Source organism: Chlorocebus sabaeus, chromosome 21 (assembly GCF_047675955.1).
Source record: "Chlorocebus sabaeus isolate Y175 chromosome 21, mChlSab1.0.hap1, whole genome shotgun sequence".
Lineage (NCBI taxonomy): Eukaryota > Metazoa > Chordata > Mammalia > Primates > Cercopithecidae > Chlorocebus > Chlorocebus sabaeus.
Window position 1 is genome coordinate 75894987 of NC_132924.1, and position 25976 is coordinate 75920962.

At 38.6% G+C, this 25976-nt stretch overlaps 2 protein-coding genes across 8 annotated transcripts in view; one reads left to right on the forward strand and one right to left on the reverse strand.

The window, feature by feature from the left end:
* The window catches only part of CCDC146 (coiled-coil domain containing 146), a 204337-nt gene extending 180734 nt beyond the window's left edge, over positions 1-23603 (reverse strand). For all 4 annotated transcript variants that reach the window (XM_073009197.1, XM_007982381.3, XM_007982380.3 and 1 more), the window contains exon 1: positions 23435-23603. The gene's annotated coding sequence lies outside the window, so the exon portion shown is untranslated. The remainder of the gene's footprint in view (positions 1-23434) is intronic.
* Positions 23604-23933: 330 nt separating this feature from the next.
* Positions 23934-25976, forward strand: part of FAM185A (family with sequence similarity 185 member A) — a 99510-nt gene continuing 97467 nt past the window's right edge. For all 4 annotated transcript variants that reach the window (XM_038004348.2, XM_073009212.1, XM_007982377.3 and 1 more), the window contains exon 1: positions 23934-24492. In XM_038004348.2, coding sequence (XP_037860276.2) covers positions 24042-24492 — 451 coding nt within the window. In that variant the 5' untranslated portion in view covers positions 23934-24041. The remainder of the gene's footprint in view (positions 24493-25976) is intronic.

Consider the following 25976-nt stretch of genomic DNA (forward strand, 5'->3'; position numbering starts at 1 on the left):
CACCAGTCGTTGGCCGGACAACCAGCCTGAAACCACAGTGCTATCTAACGTCCCTGAACACAGGCCTCATGTCCAGGAGGAGGAGAGGAAAGGGAATCATGAATAAAGGGTTTTTTTTTTTTAAAATTTAAATTAGCTTTATTGAGGTATAATTCATATGCAATAAAACTCACAAGTTTAAGTGTACAATTTGCTGAGATTTTACAAATGTTGACAGTTGTGTGATCACTACCACAAAAGTTTCCCTCACTCTTAAAAAGTTCTTTCTATCTGAGGCACCTTCTAAACACATAAATAAAAAAATAAATAAATAAATAAAGGGTTAAAATTTTCTTTGTGCCCCTTTATAATCAGTCCCTCACCCTATCCCCTCCCATTCCCATCCACTCCCTCACTGGCACATGATAACCACCAGTAGTTTTGCCTCTTCTAGAATTTCATGTAAAGAGAATCCATTGTGAACAGAATGTTTATGTCCCTCGCCCCAATATTCATATGTTAAAATTTAATCCCAATGTGATGGCAGTTGGAATGGAACTTGTGGAAGCGCCTTTGTAATAAGAGGCCGCAGAGTTCGCTTGCTTTCTGCCATGTGAGGCTACAATGAGAAGTTGGCAGTCTGCGACCTGGAAGAGGGCCTGCACCTGAAGTTGACTATGTTGGCACCCTGATCTCTGACTTCCAGTCTCCAGAACTGTGAGAAATAACATTTGTGTTGTTTATAAGCCACACAGTCTATAGTACTTTTTCATAGCAGATCAAACTAAAACGGAATTATAGATGTGTGTGGCTTGTATCATCTAGTATAAGGTTTTTGAGATTCTTCTACATTGTTGTGGGTATCAGTATTTCATTCCTTTTATTGCTGAGTTCAATTCCATTGCATAAATAAACCACATTTTATTTGCCATTCGCCAATTGATAGACATTTGATTTGTTTCCACTTTTTAGCTACTATGAATCAAGTCGCTATGAATATTTGAGTACAAGTCTTCATGTGACTACAAGTTTCCATTTCTCTTGGGTAATACCAAGAGTGGAATTTCTGGGTCATAATCTAAATATATATTTAATTTTATAGGAAACAGCCAAATTGGTTCCCAAAGTGGCTGTACCTTTGTATATTCCCACCAACAATGCACTAAGGTTCCTGCTGCTCCACATCCTTGTTAACACGTGATATTGTCATTATCTCAAATTTTTGACATCCTAGTGAAACTGTACTAGTATCTGAAGGTTTTAATTTGCATTTCCAAAATGGCATTATTATGTTGAATATCTTTTCATATGCTTTTTTTTGCCATTTATATATATTCTTAGGTAGAGTATCTGTTCAGATATTTTTATCCATTAAAAATAATTGGTTGTCTTCCCATTATTAAGTTGTGAGAGTTCCTTGTATATGCTGGATATAAATCCTTTACTAGATATGTTTGGCAAATATTTTCCCTCAATGTCTCTTAGCCTTTTCATTTTCTTAGCAGTGTCTTTTGAATTTTGGTGAAATCTAATTTATTGTTTTTTTTTCTTTTGTAGTTCACACTTATTATATTCTATAAAAGAAATCTTACAGATAATCCTGAATTTAAAAAAAAATCTTTGACAAACCCAACATCACAAGATTTTCTCCTATATTTCCTTTTAGAAATTTTATAGTTTTTACTCTTATAGTTAGATCTTTAATCTATTCCAAATTAATTTTTTGTGTATGGTAAGGGTTGATGTTCACTTTTTTGCATATATATACAATTGTTCCCGCTATTTGTTGAAAAAAAATCTTCTTCCCATTGAATTATCAGGGCACCTTTTAAAATACCAATTGACCAAATATATGTAGGTCTATTTTTATACTCTATTCTGTTCCATATGTGTCTATTCTTATACTAGTATAATATAGTATTTATTACTGTAGCTTTATACTAAGTCTCTCTCTCTCTTTTTCTTTCTTTCTTTCTTTTTTTTTTTTTTGAGACAGAATCTTGCTCTGCTCTGTCACAGGCTGGAGTGCCGTGACACGATCTCAGGGCTCACTGCAACCTCCACCTTCCAGGTTCAAGTGATTCTCGTCCTCAGCCTCCAGAGTAGCTGGGATTACAGGTGCCCACCACCATGCGCAGCTAATTTTTGTATTTTTAGTAGAGACGGGTTTCATCATGTTGAATAAGCTGATCTGGCACTCCTGACCTGAAGTCATCTGCCCACCTCAGCTTCCCAAAGTGCTGAGATTACAGGCATGAGCCACTGCACCCAGTCTATAATAAGTCTTAAAATTAGGTATTATAAGTCCTCAAACTTAATTCTTTTTCAAAATTGTTTTGTCTATACTAGATACTTTGCATTTCCAAATTGAGAAGCCAGCAGCTTGTCAATTTCTATTTTTAAAAAGCTTGATGGTCTTTAATCCATCCTGAGTTAATTTTTGTATAAGGTGTAAGGAAGGGATCCAGTTTCAGTTTCCTGCATATGGCTAGCCAGTTTTCCCAATACCATGTCTTGAATAGGGAATCCATTCCCCGTTACTTATTTTTTGTCAAATTTCTCAAAGATCAGATGGTTGTAGATATGTGGCGTTATTTCTGAGCCTCTGTTCTATCCCATTGATCTATATATCTGTTTTGGTACCAGTACCATGCTGTTTTGGTTACTGTAGCTTTATAGTATAGTTTGAAGTCAGGTAGCATGATGCCTCCAGCTTTGTTCTTTTTGCTTAGGGTTGTCTTGGCTATATGGGCTCTTTTTTGGTTCCATATTAAAGTAGTTTTTTCTAATTCTTTGAAGAAAGTCAGTGGTAGCTTGATGGATGGGGATAGCATTGAATCTATAAAGTATTTTGAGCAGTATGGCCATTTTCATGGCATTGATTCTTCTTATCCATGAGCATGGAATGTTTTTCCATTTATTTGTGTCCTTTCTTGTTTCCTTGAGCAGTAGTTTATAGTTCTCCTTGAAGAGGTCCTTCACATCCCTTGTAAGTTATATTCCTAGGTATTATATTCTCTTTGTAGCAATTGTGAATGGGAGTTCACTCATGATTTGGCTCTCTGTTTGTCTATTATTGGTGTATAGAAGTGCTTGTGATTTTTGCACATTGATTTTGTATCCTGAGACTTTGCTGAAGTTGCTCATCAGCTTAAGGAGATTTGGGGCTGAGACGATGGGGTTTTCTAAATGTACAATCATGTCATCTGCAAACAGGGGCAATTTGACTTCCTCTCTGCCTCTTTGAATACCCTTTATTTCTTTCTCTTGCCTGATTGCCCTGGCCAGAACTTCCAATACTATGTAGAATAGAAGTAGTGAGAGAGGGCATCCTTGTCTTGTGCCAGTTTTCAAAGGGAATGCTTCCAGCTTTTGCCCATTCAGTATGATATTGGCTGTGAGTTTGTCATAAATAGCTCTTATTATTTTGAGATACATTCCGTCAATACTTAAAACTATAAAAACCCTAGAAGAAAACCTAGCCAATACCATTCAGGACTTAGGCATGGGCAAGGACTTCATGACTAAAACACCAAAAGCAATGGCAACAAAAGCCAAAATTGACAAATGGGATCTAATTAAATTAAGGAGCTTCTGCACAGAAAAAGAAACTATCATCAGAGTGAACAGGCACCTATAGAATGGGAGAAAATTTCTGCAATCTGTCCATCTGACAAAGGGCTAATATCCAGAATCTACAAGGAACTTAAACAAATTTGCAAGAAAAAAAAACACACCATCAAAAAATGAGCCAAGGATATGAACAGAGACTTCTCAAAATAAGACATTTATGCGGCCAACAAACATATGAAAAAAAAGCTCACCATCACTGGTCATTAGAGAAATGCAAATCAAAACCACAACAAGATGCCATCTCACATCAGTTAGAATGGCGATCATTAAAAAGGAAACAACAGATGCTGGAGAGGATAGGGAGAAACAGGAATGCTTTTACCATGTTGGTGGGAGTGTAAATTAGTTCAACCACTGTGGAAGACAGTGTGGTGATTCCCCAAGGATTGAGAACCAGAAATACCATTTGAACCAGCAATCCCATTACTGGGTATATACCCAAAGGATTATAAGTCATTCTACTATAAAGACACATGCACATGTATGTTTATTGCAGCACTGTTAATAATAGCAAAGATTTGGAACCAACCCAAATGCCCATCAGTGATAGACTGGATCAAGAAAATGTGGAATGTATACAACAGGGAATACTATGCAGCCATAAAAAAGGGTGAGTTCTTGTCCTTTGCAGGGACGTGGATGAAGCTGGAAACCATCATTCTTAGCAAACTAATACAGGAATAGAAAACCAAACACCACATGTTCTCACTCATAAATGGGAGTTGAACAATGAGAACACATGGACACAGGGAGGGGAACATCACACACTGAGGCCTGTCAGGGGGTGCAGGGCTAGAGGAGGGAGAGCATTAGGAGAAATACCTAATGTAGATGACAGGTTGATGGGTTCAGCAAACCACCATGGCACGTGTATACTTACGTAACAAACCTGCACATTCTGCACATGTATCCCAGAACTTAAAGTATTTAAAAAAAAAAAAAAAGGCTGATTGAATTTTGACTGGGATGGTGATGAATCAATATATCAATATATATCAATTAACATATCATTGTGATATCAAAATACCAATATTGATATCAATATGTCAATCAACGTCTCTACTAAAAATAATGTGGGGAGATTTGACATCTTATATTGAATTAGATTTTCCTTAAATATGGTATTTTCCCCTACTTATTTAACACTGCTTTAATTTCTCTCAGTAATGTTATATAGTTTTCAGAGGACGGGTGCTATGGACTGAATGCGTCCTTCAAAAGTTCATAATCTCCAATGTGATGATATTTCCAGATGGGGCCTGTGGGAGGTAATTAGGTCATGATAATCCCCCCAAATTATATTGGCCGTAAAAGAAGATGCACGAAACAGCTTTCTTCCTCTCTATCTCCACCATGTGAGGAACAAGAAGGCTGTTGTCTGCAAACCAGGAAGAAAGCCTCATCAGAACTGAGCATGCCAGCATGATCAGTATCACCAGCAATACTGTGATCTCAGAATGCCCAGCTTCCAGAACTGCAAGAAATAAATTTCTGTTGTTTAAGCCACCTGGTTTATAGTACTTTTGTTATAGCTGCTTGAACTAAGACAACAGAACCTGAATATATTTGTTGTTTATCTCTAATTATTACATATTCTGTATATTATTGTAAGTGACTTTAAGATTTCAGTTTCCAAATGCTGTTATTAGTTCTTAGAAATACAATTGATTGGCTGGGAATGGTGGCTCACGCCTGTAATCCCAGCACTTTGGGAGGCCGAGGCAGGCAGATCATCTGAGGTCAGGAGTTCGAGACCAGCCTGGCCAACATGGTAAAACCCTGTTTCTGCTAAAAATACAAAAATTAGCTAGGTGTGGTGGTGCACGCCTGTAATCCTAGCTACTGGGGAGGCTGAGGCAGGAGAATGGCTTGAACCCAGGAGGCAGAGGTTGCAGTGAGCTGAGATTGTGCCACTTCCAGCCTGGGTGACAAGCAAGACTCCGTCAAAAAAAAAAAAAAGAGAGAGAGAGAGAGAGAGAAAGGAAGAAAGAAAGAAAGAAAGAAAGAAAGAAAGCAAGAAAGAAAAAAAGAAAGAAAGAAAGAAAGAAAGAAAGAAAGAAAGAAAGAAAGAAAGAAAGAAAGAAAGAAACAAGGAAAGAAAGAAAGAAAATGATTTTTGTTTTTGACCTTGTATCCTATAACTTTGTAAAGTTTCATTTTAGTTCTAGTAGCTTTTTAATAGCTTTCTTACAATTTTCTACTTACACAGTCATGTTGTCTGTGAATAAAGACAATTTTACTTCTTTTCTAAAGTGATTTTTTTAAGACTTACTTTTCTGGGGGTGGGGATAGTTTTAGATTCATAGCAACATTGAGAGAAATGTACAGAGATTTCCAGCATACTCCTTGTTCCCATATGTGCATAACTTCCCCTATCATCAACATCCCCCACCAGAGTGGCACATTTGTTACAACTGATGAAACTACATTGACACATCATAATCACCCAGAGTCCATCGTTTACATTAGAGTTCACTCTTAGTGTTGTACATTCTAGGTATCTGAACAAATGTGTAATGACAGGTATCCATCATTATAGTATCATACAGAACATTTTCACTGCCCTAAAAATCCTCTGTGCTCTGCCTACACATCTCTCCCCACCCACTCCAAACTCCCTGGCAATCACTATCTTTTTTTACTGTCTCCACAGTTTTGCCTTTTCCAGAATGTCATATAGCTGAAGTCATGCAGTGTGTAGACTTTTCAGATGGGTTTCTTTCACTTAGTAATATGCACTTAAGTTTCCTCCATGTCTTTTTATGGCTTGACAGTTCATCTCTTTTTATTACGGAATAATATTGCATCATCTGGATGTGTCAAAGTTTATTTATTCATTCACCTACTGAAGGACATCTGGGTTGCTTCCTAGTTTTGGCAACCATAAACAAATAAAACTGCTGTAAATATCTATGTGCAGATTTTTATAGGGACATAAGTTTTCACCTCCTTTGGGTAAATACTAAGGAGCATGATTGCTGGATATATGTTAAGAGTATATTTAGTTTTGTAAGAAGCTACCTATCTTCCAAAGTGACTATAGCATTTTGCTTTTTCACAGCAATACATGAAAGTTCCTGTTGCTCCACATTCTTGCCAGCTTTTAGTGTTGTCAGTGTTCTGGAGTTTGGCCATTCTAATAGGTGTGTGATAGTATCTTACTATTGTTTTAACTTGCATTTCCCTGCAATGTGAAGCATGTATTCATGTGCTTATTTGCCATTTGTATGTCTTCTTTGCTAAGATTTTCGCTAAGGTCTTTGGCCCATTTTTACATCTTTTTGTTGCTGTTTTTGAATTTTTAAGAGTTCTCTGTATTTTTTGGATAATAGTCCTTTATCAATGTGCCTTTTGCAAATATTTTCTCCCAGCCTGTGGGTTTTCTCATTTTTTGACATTGTCTTTCACAGTGCAGAACTTTTAAATTTCAGTGAAGTTCAGCTTATCAATGATTTCTTTAATGGATTATGCCTTTGGAGTTGTATCTAAAAAGTATTCACCAAACCCAAGGTCATCTAGGTTTTCTCCTATGTTATCTTCTAGAAGTTTCATAGTTTTGCATTTTACATTTAGGTCAAAATCCATTTGAGTTCATTTTTGTTAAGAGTGTAAGATCCGTGTTTAGATTCATTTTTTTTTTTTTGCATGTACATGTCCAGTTCTTCTAATACCTCTTTTTTTTTTTGCAAGTGCCCCCCTCCAGCACCATTTGTTGAAAGTACTATCTTTTACTCCATTGTATTGCCTTTATTCCTTTGTCAAAATTCAGCAGACTATATTTACGTGGGCCTATTTCTGAACCCTCTATTCTGTTCTATTGACCTATTTGTCCACTCTTTTGCCAGTACCACACTGTCTTGATTACTGTAGCTATATAGCTTCCTTCCTCTCTATCTCCACCATATGAGGAATAACAAGAAGACTGTTGTCTGCAAACCAGGAAGAAGGCCTCATCAGAACTGAGCATGCCAGCATGGTCAGTATCACCAGCAATACTGTGATCTCAGAATGCCCAGCTTCCAGAACTCTGAGAAATAAATTTCTGTTATTTAAGCCACCTCGTCTATAGCATGTTTGTTACAGCTGCCTGAACTAAGATACAGAACCTACATATATTTGAGTTATATGTAAGCACTGAAGTTGGGTAGTTTCAGTCCTCCAATTTTGTTCTTCTTCAATATTGGGTTGGCTATCCTGGGTGTTTTGCCTCTTAAAATAAACTTTAGGATAACTTTGTTGATATCCACAAAATTAGCTGCTGAGATTTTGATTGGGATTGCATTGAATCTACAGGTCAATTTGGGAAGAACTGCTAACATCTTGAAAATACTGTCTTTCTCTCCATGAACATGAAATATCTCTCCATTTCTTAGGTTCTTTGATTTCTTTCATCAGAATTTTTTAGTTTTCCTTATATATCTTTATTTTGTTAGATTTATACCTAAGTATTTCACTTTAAGGAGTTCTAATGGAAATATTTTGTTTTTGATTTCACATTCCACTTGTTCATTGCTGCTGTGTAGGAAAGTGATTGATGTTTGCAAAACAAACTTACATCCTACAACTCTGCTATAAACGCTAATTAGTCTCAGGAGTTTTTTGTTGTTGTTGATACTTTTTCTACATGGACAATCATGTTATCTGCAAATAAAGCCAGTTTTATTTTTTTTCTTCCCAATCTGTATCTTTTACCTACTTTTCTTGTCTTACTGCATTCAGCTATAACTTCCAGCAGAGGATTGAAAAGGAGTGGTGAGAGGGGACATCTTTGCCTTGTTTTATGATCTTAGTGGAAAAGCTTCTAGTTTCTCACCTTTAAGTATGATGTTAGCTACAGGTTTTATATAGTTATTCTTTAGCAAGTTGAGGAAGCTCCCTTCTAGTCCTAACTTACTGAGAGTTTTGTTTTTTGTCACGAAGGGGCTTTGCATTTTGTCAAATAATTTTTCTACATCTATTGACATGGTCATACAATTTTTCTTTTTTAGCCTGTTGATGTGGTGGAAAAATCTATTGATTTTTTAGTGTTGAACCAGCCTTGCATATTTGAAATAAATCCCACTTGGTGGTGGTATATAATTATTTTTATACATTGTTGATTCAATTTTGTTGAGGATTTTTGACCTTAGTGTTTATGGGAGACATTGGTCCATAATTTTGTTTTCTTTAATGTCTTTGTCTAGATTTGGCATTAGAATAATGCTGGCCTCCGAGTGATTCAGAAGTATTCTTCTATCTACCAAAAGAAATTATAGTGAATTAGTATAATTTTTTCCTTAAAGGTTTGATAGAATTCACCAGTAAACCCATTTGAGCTTTGTGCTTTCTATTTGGGAAGGTTATTAATTATTTATTCAATTTATTTAACAGATATAGGCCTATTCAGAGAGTCTATTTCTTCTTATATGGATTTTGGCATGTTATATCTTTCAAATAATTGGTCCAATTTTTCTAAGTTACCAAATTTGTAGATACAGAGCTGTTCATAGTATTCCTTTTTAAAATCTTTTTAATGTCCACGGGTTCTGTAGTGATGTCCCCCCTTTCATTCTGATGTTAGTAATTTGTGTCTTCTCTCTTTTTTCTTAATCAGACTCACTAGAGGCTTATCAATTTTATTGATCTTTTCAAAGAACCAGCTTTTCACTTCATTTTATTTTCTTTATTGATTCCCTGTTTTCAATTTCATTGATATCTGCTCTAATTCTTATTTATTTTCTTCAGCTTACTTTGGATTTAACTTGCTCTTCTTCTTCTAGTATTCTAAGGTGGAAACAATTTTAGATCTTTCTTCTTTTCTAAAATATGCATTCAATACTACATAATTTCCTTCTAAACACTGTTTTCACTGCATTTCACAAATGTTGATATATTGTTTTCACTTTCATTGAATTGAAAGGGTTTCAGTTGTTGTTGTTGTTGTCGTCGTTTTTGAGACAGGTGGTGGCACAATCATAGCTCACTGTGACTTCAATCTCCTGGGCTTAAGCAATACTCTTGCCTTGGCCTCCCAAAGTGTTGGGATTATAAGCATGAGCCACCATGCCCAGCCTCAAAATATTTTTCAATTTGTCTTGAAATTCCTTCTTTGACCCATGTATTATTTAGAAATGTGTTGTTTAATGTCTGTATATTTTGGGATTTTCCAGTTATATTTCTGTTGTTGCTTTCTAATTTAATTCCTTTGTAGACAGAGAGCAGACACTGAGTGATTTCTAGTCTTCTAAATTTGTTAAGTGCTGTTTTATGGCCCAGAATGTGTCTATCTTAGAGAATGTTCCATGTGAGCTTGAAAAGAGTGTTTTCTGTGGTTGTTGGATAAAGTAGTCTAGTGATGTCCATTATATCCAGCTGATTGATGGTGCTGTTGAATTCATCTGTGTCTTTACTGGTTTTCCACCTGCTGAATCTGTCCATTTCTGATAGGGGGATGTTGAAGTCTCTAATTATAATAGTGGATTTAAATATGTCTTCTTGCAGCTCTATCAGTTTTGTCTCACCTAGTTCGATGCTCTTGTTAAGTGCACATGTGTTAAGGATTATTAGATCTTCTTGGACAATTGACTCCTTTATCATTATATAATGCCTTTATCACTGATAACTTTCCTTTTTTGAAGTCAACTGTGTTTGAAATTAATATAGCTATTTCTGCTTTCTTTTGATTAGTGTTAACAGGGTATATTTTTCTCCATCCATTTACTTTTAATGTATATGTCTTATATTTAAAGTAGATTTCTTGTAGACATCCTATGGTTGGGTCTTGTTTTTTTTATCCACTTTGACAATCTCTGTCTTTTAATTGGTGCATTTATCATTGCTATTCAAAGTGATTACTGATATATATTAAGTCCTCATTTAATGTTGTTGACAGGCTCTCAGAAACTGAGACTTTAAGCAAGACAATGCATAACAAAACCAGTATTACTATAGGCTATCTGATATAAACAAGTCCTTATGGAAAAACATTACCAACCTTCTTTTTTCTCTTTTCTCTTCTTCTTCCTCTTTCTTTCTTTCTTTCTTTCTTTCTTTCTTTCTTTCTTTCTTTCTTTCTTTCTTTCTTTCTCTCTCTCTCTCTCTCTCTCTCTCTCTCTCTCTCTCTCTCTCTTTCTTTCTTTCTTTCTTTCTCTCTTTTTATGTTTTCAGGGCCTCACTCTGTTGCTGCAGCCTCAGTCCTCTGGGCTCAAACAGTCTTCCCATCTCAGCCTCCTGAATAGCTGGAACTACAGACGCATACCACCATATCTGGCTAATTTTTGTATTTTTTGTAGAGATGGGGTTTCGCCATGTTGCCCAAGCTGGTCTCAAACTCCTGGGCTTAAACAACCCACCCACCATGGCCTCCCAAAGTGCTGGGATTAAAGGTGTGAGCCACTGCACCTGACCCAAACTTCTAAATAAAGACTCAAAATACTTCTAACATTAAAAATTGAAATAAATGTGGGCTATACATATATTTAAGAAAGATTAAGAAAAGCAAGATAATTCTTTACTCAATTTTTGGTGCACCAGTGAGCAATGGTGGTTGTAGTTGTGATGGGTTAAATCAAAGAATAAATATTTGCAAAGAAAACATTGTGAGAAGCACCTTCTACCACTATACAGTTCAAAAACAAACAACAACAAATATGGTGGGCTTACTGAGTGCTTTCATACTGCATTTATTGTTGTGCATTTGTATAATTATCACATACTTTATGAATTTTTATTTTGCAATAATTTATATCTGTTTATGTCTTCATTTTCCAATTCACTTATTGTAGTTCTGTGTCTCAGCTAGCTGGAACCTATCCCAGCAGCTCAGGTACCAACCCTGGACAGGATGCCATTCCATTGCAGGACACACATACACACCCCCAACCCACACTCACTCAGACAGGGACGATTTGGACTCTCCAACTAACCTAACATGCACATCTTTGGGATGTGGTAGGAAACCAGAGTACCCAGAGAAAACCCAGGCAGATGTGGGGAGAACATCCATGCTCCACAGACATACACACACACACACACACACACACACACACACACGCACAGCGGCCTCAGCCAGAAACTTATTTTTTTCGTCAATATTACTATAAAACAATGTTGAACAAAACAACATTATTTGAAGATCTGCTGTAGTGGGATTACTATCCACCATATTTGTTACTATTTTTTATTGATTGCCCTTGCTGTTTGTTCTTATTTTTGTCTTCCACTCTTTTTCTGTTTGGTGGTTCTAACTGAGCATTTTATATGATTCAATTTTCTCTCCTTTTCAGCATTTGATTTATAATTCTTTCTTTTAGTGGTAGCCCTACATTTGCAGTATTAATTTCCAACTAATCCTAGTCCACTTTCAAATGACACTACATTTGGCTCTAGCAAAATATGTGTTTGAACAGCATGGGTCCACTTTTACAAGAATTTTTTTCAATAAATCCAGTCAATCCTCCCTCTTATAGAGTTCTGCATCCACAGCCAAATGCAGATTGTAGGATGCAAAATCCCCCAAGACAGAGGGCCAGCTTTTGTCTTACGCAGGGTATGCAGAGGGACTTGAGTATGTGTGGATTTTGGTATCCACAGGGGTCTTAGAATGAATGCTCCACAGATACCAAGGGACAATTGTGTACTGCTTCACCTTATAATAACAAAATAATCACAATTACTCCCTCCTGCCAATTGTATCATTGCTGTCATTAATTTTACTCATATAGAAGTATGTATGTGTGTGTGAGTGTATGTGTGTGTGTACCTAAGCATATGTAATTGATTTTTCAGTCTGTTCAGCTTTTTATTTGTTAGGATGCAGTAGCACCAAGTTCCTTACATGAAGAATCCCAAACCAGAAGCTCTTTTATTTCCTTTTATTGTCCAATTGCATTGTATGGGACCTCCAGTACAATGCTGAATAAAAGTGGTAAAAAAAAAAAAAAAGTTGTTCCAGGCCAGGTGCAGTGGCTCATGCCTGTAATCCCAGAACTTTGGGAGGCCAAGGTGAGCGGATCACCTGAGTTCGAGACCAGCCTGGCCAACATGGCAAAACAACGTCTCCACTAAAAAATACAAAAATTAGCCGGGTGTGGTGGCGCACACCTGCAGTCCCAGCTACTAAGTGGGGATGAGGCAAGAGAATTGCTTGAACCCAGGAGGCAAAGGTTGCAATGAGCCAAGATCACACCACTGCATTCCAGCCTAGGCAACTCCATCTCAAAACAACAACAACAACAACAACAAAAGTTGCTCCAGATCTCAAAGGGAAAGCATTCAGTCTTTCATTATTAAAGTGTGGCACTAAGTATAAATTTTTCATAGATGGCTGCTGTTGGAGGAGGTCCTCTTCTCTTTCAAGTTAGTGGAGAGTTTCTATCAGGAATGACACTGAGTTTTGCCAAAAAAAAAAATTTTTTTTTTTTGAGACAGAGTCTTGCTCTGTCACTGAGGCTGGAGTGCAGTGGCGTGATCTCAGCTTACCGCAACCTCTGCCTCCTAGGTTCAAGTGATTCTCCTGCCTCAGCCTCCCCAGTAGCTGGGATTACAGGAAGGCACCACCATGCCCGGCTAATTTTATATTTTTAGTGGAGATGGGGTTTCACCATGTTGGCCAGACTGCTCGTGAACTCCTGACCTCAGGTGATCCACCCACCTTGGGCTCCCAAAGTGCTGGGATTACAGGCGTGAGCCACCATGCCCAGCCTATCAAACACTTTTTTAAAAAATCTATTGAGATAATCACATTTTCCCTTTTTCAAGTTTGTGAGTGGTGAATTATACTGCTTAATTTTATTTATTTATTTATTTGAGACAGGGTCTCCCTTTGTCACCCAGGTTGGAGTGTGATGGTACAATCACAGCTCACTGCAGCCTTGACATCCTGGACTCAACTGATTCTCCTGCCTCAGTGTCCTGGGTAGTTGTGACTACATGTGTGTGCCATCATGACTGGCTAATTTTTTTCTTTTCTTTCTTTCTTTTTTTTTTTTTGTACACACTGAGACTCACTATATTGCCCAGGGTGATCTTGAACTCCTGGATTCAAGCAATCCTCCCACGTTGGCTTTCCAAACTGCTGGGATTACAGGCACGAGCCACCACACCTGGTCCACTGCTTGATTTTTGGTCATAAAATTAATCTTGCATTTGAGAGATAAACCCCCACTTGGTCATGATGCATTATCCTTTTCCCATATTATTGATTTTGATTTGCTCATGTAATGTTAAGGATTTTGGTTTTGTGTTCATGAGGGATTATTTTCTAGTTCTTTTCTGGCAATATTTTTATCTAATTTTGTTATCAAGACGATACTGGCCTCATTAAGTGAGTTGGGAAGAGTTCTCTCCTTTCTAATTTTTGAGACAGTTTATGTAAAACTGGTATTATTTCCCTTAAAATGTTTGGTAGAATTCACTTGTAAGGTCACCTGCTTCACAGATGGTGTTTTCTTTTTATGCATGATTTTTTGAAATTCACTTTTAAATTTACACAGAGTAAAAATTACTCTTTTTGTTGACAGTTCTGTGCATTCTATCAAATGCTTGTACGCATGTTACCATGACTACAATCAAGATGCAGAACAGTTCTTTCCCTTCCCCTGGACCAAAGTAAATTATTTCATGCAGTACCCCTTTGTAGTCAAACTTTACCTCAACATGTATCTCCTGGCAACAACTGATCTGCTCCCCATCGTTTTTATTTAGCCTTTTCCAGAATATCATAAAAGTGGAATCACGTAGTATGTAATCTTTCCAGTATAGCTTCTTTCACTTTGTAAAATGTTCTTGAGTTTGTTTTTTTTCTTTTACACGGAGTCTCGCTCTGTTGCCCAGGTTTAAGTGCAGTGGCATGATCTTGGTTCACTGCAACCTCTGCCTCCCAGGTTCAAGGGATTCTCCTGCCTCAGCCATTCAAGTAGCTGAGACTACAGGCACCCACGACCATGTCTGGCTAATCTTTGTATTTTTAGTAGAGACGTAGTTTTGCCGTGTTGGCCAGGCTGGTCTCGAAATTCTGACCTCAAGTAATCAGCCCACCTCGGCCTCCCAAAGTGCTGAGATTACAGGCATGAACCACTGCACCCGGCTTGTTCTTGAGATTTTTATCTATTTTGTTGTGTGTACCAATTGTCACTTTTTATTACTGAGCAGCATTCCATTATGTGGATGTACTACAGTTTGGTTTTCCACTCACATCTGAGAGAACTTTGGGTTGTTTCAAGTTTCTGGCGATTGTAAATAGTCTTCGATAATTTGAGGGTGGTATCTTTTCCTTTGAAAATTTTGGCCAGATTTTCCTGTTACTGATATGTTGAGTAATTTGGGATTTTAAGATGGACAATTTGACTATTATGCTGTTCATGCCTGCAATCCCAGCCTTGGGAAGCCAAGGTGGGAGAATCACTTGAGGTCAGGAGTTTGAGACCAGCCTGGCCAACATGGTGAAACCCCATCTCTATAAAAATTGGCCAGGTGTGGTGGCACACACCAGTACTCCCAGCTAGTTGGGAGCCTGAGGTGGGAGAATCGCTTGAACTTGGGAGGCAGAGGTTGCAGTGAACTGAGATTGCGCCACTGCACTTCAGCCTGGACGACAGAGTGAGACTCCATAAAAAAAAAAAAAGAAAAAAAAAAAAAAGAAAAGGATATTATGCTGGCTGTGAAGCTCTGGGTCCTGTTAAAATCTTCTAAGCTCTGAGTCCTGCTGAAATCTTCTAAAGATACTGATTTTTGTTTGTTTGTTTTAGTAAGCAATCAATCTGGTTAGGCTCAGATCACAAGTTCTGTCATGCCTTCAGGGACAGTAATCCCAATATTTAGTTTTCAAAACCTTTGCTATGCTCTTTGGGTCTGTACATTACATGCAACACTCACGAGTTGTTCTGAGACCTTTGTGGTATTTTTATCATAGCTCATTTCTCAAAGCCTTAACTATGCTTTCTTGAGTAGTCCTCCCCTTATCTGCATGGGATGCATTTATAAGACCCCCCCAGTGGATGCCTCAAACTGTGGATAGTACCCTATATATCCTATACAAGCACTGTGGCTATAACTTTTGCAGTTTGAGATGTGACAGCAAAACTAGTACAAAATTGTCTTCTCCACAATTTCACAAATAGAAGATTTGTCCTTATCATAGATTTTAGCAATCTCAGCATATGATTTTTTTATTTCTTTATTAAGTCAAAAACTTTCACCTTTTCACTTAAAGGAAGCACTTTATGGCTTCTCTTTGGTATATCCAAGTAGTTAGCATCACTACTCTTGTACTTTGGGGCCCTTATGAAGTAAAATAGGATTAGCTGAATGCAAGCCCTGAGATACATCAACAGTTGATCTGATAACTGAGATGGCTACTAAGTGACTAGTGGGCAGGTGTCTGATTTAACAGTGACTTCAAAGCAGATGCTATAAATATGTTTGAAGAATGAAAGGAAACCATGTTTAAAGAATTAAAGAAGAGTACGATGTAATTCATCAGAGAATATCAGTAAGTTGAAATTTTTAAGAAACCAAATTGAAATTCCTAAGTAGAAAATTATAATAATTGAAAAATTCGCTGGGGGAGTTCAATGGTAGATTTGAGCAAGGAGAAGGATCTGCGAACTTGTAGACAGATCAGTAGAGATTACAGTAGTATCTCCCTATCCATGGGGGATATGTTCCAAGATCCCCAGTGGATGACTGAAACCAGGATTAGTACCAAACGCTACATACACTACGCACTAATTTATTTTTCATTCTTCACAATTACACAGGCAGAAGATTCATTCTAACCTTGGATCTTGGCAATTTCAGCATATAGCTTTTTTTCTTTCCTTATTAAATTGAGAATTTTCACCTTTTCACTCACAGGAAATACTTTATGGCTTCTCTTTGGTATCTCCTAATTGCCAGCATTACTACTCTTGTGCTTTGGAGTGATTATTAAGTAAAATAAGGGTTACTTGAATACGAGCACTGAGATATCACAACAGCAAATCTGATAACCAAAACAGCTAAGCTACTGAGTGACAATTGGGTGGGTGGGATAGACAGTGTGGATATGCTGCACAAAGGATAGAGTGAGACAGTGCAAGATTTCATCATGCTTCTCAGAAGTGTGTGCAATTTAAAATTTAGGAGTTACTTCCAGAATTTTCCATTTAATATTTTCAGACTGCAGTTGATCATGGGAAACTGAAACCTCAGAAAGCAAAGCCAAAGAGGGGCCTACTATACTCCACGTTTGTGCAGGAGTAGGGCTGACCCTGTTATGTAGTTTCAAACACAGAATTAGGATCACCAGTTCTCTCCTACATGGGATTTCTCCTACACTTTACGGTTTTTGTGGGCCCCCTTTGTTATGGTCAGAAGGATCTGGCTGTCTTAGAAAGATTTGCCTTATGCTGCCATTCACTTCCAAGTAGTTGGGGCTGCCCTTGAGGTAAAATATCAAGAAAAAAAGAGAAATAGTATGAGGATTCCCCCACACACTTTCTTTCCAGTTCCTCTATTCAGAAAGACAGTGTTCTCTTTTATTCTTAGGAATCTTCACAGCTTGGCAGTAGCAGTGCAAATCCGTGTTTGGAGCTGGCCTTGGGGCACGGCCAGCAGACCAAAAAGAAAAGAAAAAAAAAAATCGGGATTTCCCTACACTTTCTGTGTGGCAGGAGCCCCTTTTCTTCTACACAGCTCTCAATTCAGCCTGCTTTTAAGTGAAAGCCAGAACATAAAGGAGGAAAAAAGAAAAAAGGAAACCCAAACTTATTGGTATGTCTTATTTCTTAAACTGGGTGTTAGGCATAAAGATGTTCTTTTTACTATTATTCTTTAGACTTTATTCATACTTTATTCTTTTGTATGAATGAGTTACTTTGCAGAAGGAAATGAAGCAAAAACAAAAGAAAATAAAAATAAAAAACCTGGCCCATGACCATGGAAATTGGTCGAGTTCTGACTGAAGCACATCCAAAATTGTTCTAGAGGGAACAAGAAAATTTTTATTATAATCTAGAATGTAAGGGATTTTCAGAAAAGAGAACTCCTGCTGAAGATGAGCTATAAATAAAAATTTATAAGCCATGACAGGAAATAAACCACCATGAGACAGAGTTTGTTTATGTAGCAAGAGAGAAACAGCAACCTAAAAACAGAACAGACAAGAATAATTTCGCATAATTATTTTTGTTTAAAATAATTAAAGAAGCAAGAGAAGGTAAAGAAACCACAGTAAAATGAACAGGGCAGTTTAAAATAAGAGAAAACAGATTTTTTAAAGAACCAAAGAAATATTCTAGAAATGATAATATAGTCATTGGGATGAAAAATTCAATGCAGATATTAAACAATGGATTAGCAAAGACTGGGAAAGAATTAATGAATTGGAACATAGATTTGAGGAAATCATCCAGAATGAAACACAAAAAGATGAAGAGGCATAAATCTTGTAAACACAGTTAAGAGATATGGATGACAGAATGAGAAATTAAAATATATGTCTAAATGAGAGCTCCAAAAGTAAAAAATAGAAAGAGCAAGGAAAGTCTGAAGATCTATAAATTGGAGACTTTAGACAAAGAAAGCATATTGACTTCTGAGCAGGATAAATAAAGCTAAACCATATTAACAGTTTTCTAACAATCTTCCATAAAATAAAAGAGGCAACATTTGCCCTTCTAATTTTACCCTAATATCAAAACCAGAAAAAGACATGAAAGAATACTTTGGACCAATATCCTTCATGAAAATAATACGTAAAAATCCTCACAAATTTAGCAAGTTGAATCTAGCAATTTATAGAAAAGATAATGATGGCAGTGGCTGGTGCCGTCACGCTGGCTGCAGCAGGGAGGCAAAGCTGGGACTGCAGACCCAGGCCTCCCACTCCACGAAGCAGCCAGGAGCCCCACCCTCCTGGGCAGGGCTACAGCCACCCAAACCGCAGCTGTAGATCGGAGCATCCCTGTGCTCTTGACGCAGGGCTGGGAGCAGGCAGGATCTGCCCTCTTGGGTGCAGATGCAGCCGCCCGACCAGCAGGTGCAGACCTGGGCCTCCCACTACATGGAGTAGGCAGGAACTGGGGAGTCCCGCCCCTTCCGAGATGGCCTGCGGGAGCTCCCTGGGTGCAGCTGCCACTGCCCTCTCACCCACAGGACCCAGGCATCTCTGTAGCCTGCACCCTCAGGGGCCTGGGAAGGCCTCCCAATCCCTGCAGGCTTGGGGTGTCTGCTCCTGCTGCCTGACCTCTCTCCTTTCCTGGAGCTGGCTCAGATCTTGGAGTGAGGTTGGGGTTGAGCCCTGGGGCCATGAATGGCAGCAGGAGGCAGGCAGATTCTTGGGCGGAAGGGGGCAGGTCCCCAGAAAGGCCCTACCTTCAGTCCAGGGAGGGCCTGAAGGCTGGGGGCCAGCTGCCCATCCTGCAGACCAGTGTGGAGACTCATGGGGCCTCTTCCAGCAGCCCATGGCTACCCATGGACCAATCAGCATGCACTTCCTCTCCTCTGAAGTCCATAAAAGCCCTAGGCTCAGCCAGAGCAGGGCAGAAGCTGGCCAGAGGATGAAGAGGATGGAGGCATTATATAAAGACCAGTTGCAGAAAGGAGCTACCCTCTCTGCTGAGAGCTTCAGAGACAACCTGCGGGCAGAGAGGAGCCACCTTCTCCAGGGCCTGCTGTCCACTGAGAGCTGCAGACAAGGGGACAACCAGTAGCAGAGAGGGGCTACCCTCTCCAGGGCTTCCTCTCTAATGAGAACTGAACACTAGACAGATGATCTTCCTACAGAGAGGAGCTACCCACTGTGGGTCTCCTCTGAGCTCTTGTAACACTTAATAAAGCTCATCTTCATCTTGTTCACCCTTCACTTGTCTGCATACCTTATTCTTCCTGGATGCAGAACAAGAATTTGGGCAAAGGTGCTGTGGTCACAAAGGTTTCTGGCCAGGAAATTGACATCCCAAAGCTTCCTGACAATAACATGATCAAATGTAGTTTATTGAGGGAATGAAACACTTGAAGAACAATCACTGTAATACACCACATCAATAAATTAGAAGAAAAACCATATGCTCATCTTCATAGATATAGAAAAAGCATTTGACAAAATGCAGCACTCACTCATGATAAAAAGTCTAAGCAAATTAGAAATTAAACTTCCTTAACTTGCTAAAGGGCATCTTTTAAAAATCTACAGCTAACTTCCTAATTGTTGTTGAAATACCCAATGTTTTCCCTCATAAATAGGAAATAAATCAAGGATTTCTGCTTTTGCCACTCCAACTCAATATTGTAGTGGCGGTCTTAGCCAGTGCAATAACACTAGAACAGAAAAGCCATACAGATTAGAAAGGAAGAAATAAAACTGTGTCTATTTGCAGTTTCACATAGAGATTTCAAATAGAATTAGTACCTATATATATTCATTAAATACTTCTCAATGTTGATAGTTATTAGTTAAGATTGTTGAGTTTATTAATATTTCACGAGAATAATAGAAGTCATAAGATATATTTTTAAAATAGTTTATAAATCAGAAAGTTAACAAATTCTTATGGCTTTTCTCTGAATTCTTTGTTTTGGTTACCTTTTCTTCTGAAAACTCTCTCATGACCTCTGCTGTCCATTTTTTGAACATAAATCATTTAATAAAATATTAATTGACATTTACATCTAGATGGTAAGAAATCCTCTGCCTATCTGATTATTTGAGCCAGTTTTAGGAAACAATATATGCGAAGAAATGCTTTAAAATTGTTTTCTTATATAAATGTAATATATTTTCACTATTGATAACACACAAAAAATTGCAGTAACCACTCATCATATCACTGCTTAAAGATAACCACTGTTATCAAGTGGTATATATCCCTCTGGAATTGTTTCTGTAAAGTATAATTCTATGTTAAATTTATTATTATTATTACACAATTGGATCATACTGTATATGCAATTTTGTATCTATTCTTGTCACTTTATATATGGAATATTTCCCATATCAAGATATAATGTTTAAATTGTTGCATAATATATCAGATATATAATAATTCATGTAATACTCTCTTATTTGGGAGCATTTAACTTTTTTTTTGAGACAGTTTCACTCTTGCTGCCCAGGTTGGAGTGCAGTGGTGTGATCGTGGCTCACTACAACCTCCACCTCCTGGGTTCAAGCAATTCTCCTGTCTCAGCCTCCTGAGTAGCTGGGATTACAGGCACCCGTCACCATGCCCAGCAAATTTTTTTAATTTTTAGTAGAGACAGAGTTTCACCATGTTGGCCAGGCTGGTCTCGAACTCCTGACCTCAGGTGATCCACCCATCTCAGCCTCCCAAAGTCCTGAAATTACAGGTATGAGCCATTGCACCTGGCCAGGGAGCATTTAAATTGATGCAATTATTTTCTCTTACAAGTAACCCTATAAAATGTAATTTCTTGAGTATCCCTAATTTTATGCTTACATCCCCAAAAGTACAATTTCTGAGTCATGGAAAAAGTTTTTCATGCTTATTGCTGAATTGAATTCTAAAAGTTTTGTACTAACTTAACACTCCTACCAGAAGTATATGTTTATGACCACAGAAATGACTTTTTAAAACTAAGATGTGAAAATATCTTAGAAACAAACTCTAAATAAGGAGAAAAAAGTTGTATATAATTTTCTACTTATGAGGTGAATAATTTCATTTTTTCTTCAAAGGTGTCAGGAAAATAGAAGGACATTTTGGTAGAGTGATAAAAGGGCCAGATCTTCTAATTGCTTAATCTTAATGTTTCTGAATCTGTTTCCTCATCTATAGTGTGAGGAGAATAATTTCCCACGTAATTAGTGAGGATGCAGTGAGATGATGCATGTGAACATGGTTTGACAACTATGTCATATAGATGGAAGATATAACTTTTATTAATCACTGTTGATATGTGGACAGATTTGGTACTCATTATACTGTTTTTAAATGTTCATAACTTTAAATATTTTATATCAATCTTAATAATAATTTTCTCCATTTTAAACCTCATGTGATCAGAAAAGTCAATTTTCAATCAATTCTATTTGTTTTTTTGAAAAAGTAAAATAATGATTATGCTACATAGAAAATTATAGTTCAGTTGCCAATTCCATTAACTTAGTTTGTCTCAGAAAAGGAAAAATTACCATATAAACAGAATTATCTATTAAGAATTAATATTTAATCTAAAATTGTCTAGTCGGGAAGGGGAACATCACACACCGGGGCCTATCATGGGGAGGGGGGAGGGGGGAGGGATTGCATTGGGAGTTATACCTGATGTAAATGACGAGTTGATGGGTGCAGCACACCAACATGGCACAAGTATACATATGTAGCAAACCTGCACGTTGTGCACATGTACCCTACAACTTGAAGTTTAATAATAATAAATAAATTAAAAAAAAAAAAAAAAAAGAAAATTATAGTTCAGTTGCCAATTCCATTAACTTAGTTTGTCTCAGAAAAGGAAAAATTACCATATAAACAGAATTATCTATTAAGAATTAATATTTAATCTAAAATTGTCTAGTGCCTCTACAGAAAATTTGAGTACATTCTCAACTTCCTTAAACCAGTGCCTTTTTCAAATTTCTTTTCAAAGTTACACCTGTCAGTTTTCATTAAAAAATAGTTTGAAGATTATTTTGAATAATTATAACCAATGAAACACAAAGGCAAGAATAGAACTATTGCAGTGGGCCCTTGCTGAACCTGAGCTAGCACCTATAATGAGTCAGTCCTCACTGAAGGAGGAATAAGGAGAGAGGAAGGACTAGAAAGACAGAAAAGAGGCAGTGATAACTTAAGAAAACACTTGAATTTTTAAAAAGATAGTGGCTGGCAGAGTACCTGAGACTTGTACCAAGGAGGGCTTTAGCCCAGTCTATCTATCACGATTGCCCCAGGAATTCTGGTCATTGTACTTGGGTAAGAGCTTCAATTTTTTAAGGCACTTGCATTTTATGAAACGTTAGTGTTTGCTGGTGTCTTGGCTAAATAATTTAGGGAATAAATTTTAGGAGGAAGTAGCGGCACAGAGGGGGAGAGAGAAACCAGGCAGGAAAGAAGAAAACAAATCTTTCTGTTCCCATTATTTTACTTCCCATAGAATTATACAAGGTAAACACACACACACACACACACACACACACACACACACACACACACACCTTGTAGGGTCATTGAGAACCATCTTTCTTCATTTTAAAACTAAAGAAACAGGTCTAGGTGACACAGATGAAGCAGTGGCAGAGCCAGGAAAATAATCTGACCCTTGTCCCTGTTCTTTCCACAGCACCATGGTAACTCTCTTTTTTGTGTCTTTTTTTTTTTTTTTAAACACTCTAAAACTGAGGATCATTTGTAGTCAAAGAGATCAATGCTATTCTCAAAACAAGTTCTGATCTCTCATAATTTTCTTGGTAACTCAGAATCAATGTTAAGTACGTTGAAATAAAAATGCAGTACTTTACACGGTAATTTTATAGACTGTGCACCACGTTCCCATCCATTTTCTTACTTGATCCTTACAAAAACCCTTTGAGGCAAGGCAAGGCAAGTATTATTATCTTCATTTTTAAAGTGAGCAAATTAAAACCCAAAGAGTAAGGTCACTTAGGGTCAGGAAGGAGCCAGTACTCTATTCCTATATTTGAAATATAGGAGGGAATACACTTCCAAAGAGGCAATTCCCTCAAAAAGCACCAAGAGTAAAGGCTCTTTACTCTCTTGCCAACGCATTCTCTATCCCCTGGAGACGCCTGCACTAGGTTAGTGAAGCGTGGGTCTTGACACCCACAGAGGTTACTCCTAGTTTGCACCTAGTTGTCATCTTAAAAAGCTCAGTTTCTTACCCCTTCCCTTGGTCCTGATCCTTATTTTAGGCTCTTTGGGATTTGGCCTCCTGGGTCTCACTTCGAAGCTCCACCCTCGCCAAACAAGAAGTCGCGTCCTTGGTATCCAAGGTGACCACGCAGCTTTACCCGTGTTGCCCCTTCCGTGCTTTCCAATGGCCAGTTGGACTCCTATGTACCGCCCCTCCAATAGCCAATGGTCTTGAGGCAAAGGGCGCCCGCCTTTCCCAGGGAGTCTAACACCTGCCCTTTTAACCGGGCTCCCCTGCGCATTGCCTCCTGGGATATGTGGTTTCTAAGATGCCAGAGGTCTGCGACGTTCCACCCCTTTACAACTACCTATCCCGTCCGCCTTAGCGAAAGGGGCGGGCGTAGGCTAGCAGTCCGGGTCAGAGTTTAGAGCTTTCAAATTGCAACTTGCCCCTGGGGCTTGCGTGGCTGATGTTTAAACTGCCTAGTCAAGCGAACTGGCTCGCTCTTGCTTCAGCAAACCCTGACAGACGTCTCCTGTTTGACTTGAGGCGGCATAGTGGCCAAGTCGATTGGCCGTGGCAAGTGACCCTCCCTGTAGCTGGAGTGTTCTAAGGACTGGAGAGAGGGGCGCGCCATGCTTGTTCCCTGCTCAGGTTGGGAGCTTGGCTGCCTCCGTCTCTGTCTCCGTCAGGTCCGATTGTGGGCTGGCGCTGGGCGCGGGGCTTCCTGGGCTTGCCAGGCCAGGCCGTACGGCTCAGGTCGGGGTGAGCGCTGGCCCGGATCGGAGGCTGAGGTCCCTCCGCCTGGCCTGGCGCGCCGGCCTCTGAAGGAGTGGACGCTGCAGGTGAGCCCGTTCGGTCGGCTACGGGCGCGGCTCCCGTGCCACCTGGCCGTGAGGCCCCTGGACCCCCTCACCTACCCGGATGGCGACCGCGTGCTGGTCGCGGTGTGTGGCGTGGAGGGCAGCGCGCGGGGCCTGGTCGGCCTGCAGGTGAAGTACGACGAGGCTCTGGAGGAGATGGCCATTGTGTCTGACACTATCGACCCCCAGGCGTTCGTGGAGGTGAACGCGCCCCTGAAGTTTGGCAAGTGAAATGAAGTGAAAACGGGTTTGGGTCCCAGGGCACGCACAGTGAACTTACTAAATTTGGTCGACTTGCACTTTTAATTGGTCCTGGCTTTCTAAACCTAATTTACAGTTGGCACCTTCGGAAATGCACCTTTTCCTCTGTTCTATTCTTGAGTATCCGAGTAGTATTTAAAAATTAGGTTGTCTAACTAACTAAAAATTCGTTATAGAAATTTTATACATCGAATGGAAACATGATTTGGTATAATCCAGGTCAAATTTTATTTCTGGAGCCGCTTGTGTTCTCCTTTATCCCGTTGTCATTAGCAAACTGGCTTATTTTTCAAGGTTGAAGTTTCTTGACAATTCATTCAATGGTATGGCAGTCCATCTACATTTCCCCTTACTCACAGCCTGGGGGTGTGTCCCAAAACAGCCCTGTCAATAGGATGTTCCGTTTATCACCTGGTTTGAGTATTTGGTTTTAGACAGGCGCCCAGCTTCTTACTGTTATGTATCCATTCTTTTTGGCCTAAGTTTTCCATGAGTAGCAAGCTTTGAAGAAAAACACATAGTAAGCCTGCCTAGGAAACTTCAATAATAATGCCTGCAAAATAACCTTTCTTAGGTTTTTGGGTTCTACGTTATTTCCTAAATGGCAAGCCACTGTGTACACACACTTTTCTAGGAAGGGCTCCCCAGACTGTCATTCTTCCTGCGACTGAAGGAAGATATTAATGATGATGATAATAATAATAGCATTTAGCATTTTTAAGATCATCTTTTATAATGCTTACAGTTGCACCAAATAGTAGATGCTGTAGTCCCCCCTTATCCACCGTTTGGCTTTCTCAGTTTGTTACCTGCCTCAACTGTTGTAGGAAAATATTAAGATATTTTGGCAGATCACAGTAATATAACTTATTACAGTATATTGTTATAATTGCTCTATTATTGTTGTTCATCTCTTACTATGCCTAGTTTATAAATTAAACTTGGTCATTGATATGTGTCTAGGAAAAAACATAGAATATATAGGATTTGGTACTATCTGTGGTTTCAGGAATCCAGTGGGGTGGGGGTGGGTCTTGTCTACTTTAAGAGAAATCATCAATATTTATGTTAATTCCAAATTAAATATCAGTGTTTTCAATTTTTAAAATTTGTATACAGAGATCCCTGCAGTTACATCTTAAATAGACAGCCAAGGATGGCATTTGTGATTCCTTATTTTCCAAACTTTCTTCATATACCACTGCTATTTGTCCACAATCTTGTGGGGGTTTTTTGTTTGTTTGTTTGTTTGTTTGTTTTGAGACTGCATCTCACTCACTCTTTCATGCAGGCTGGAGTACAGGGGCACAATCATGGCCCACTGCAGTCTCGACTTCACAGTTCTAAGTGACCTTCTCACCTCCGCCTCCTGAGTCGCTGGGACTACGGTGTATGCTACCATGCCCAGCTAATATTTTTATTTTTTGGTAGAAATGGAGTTTTGCC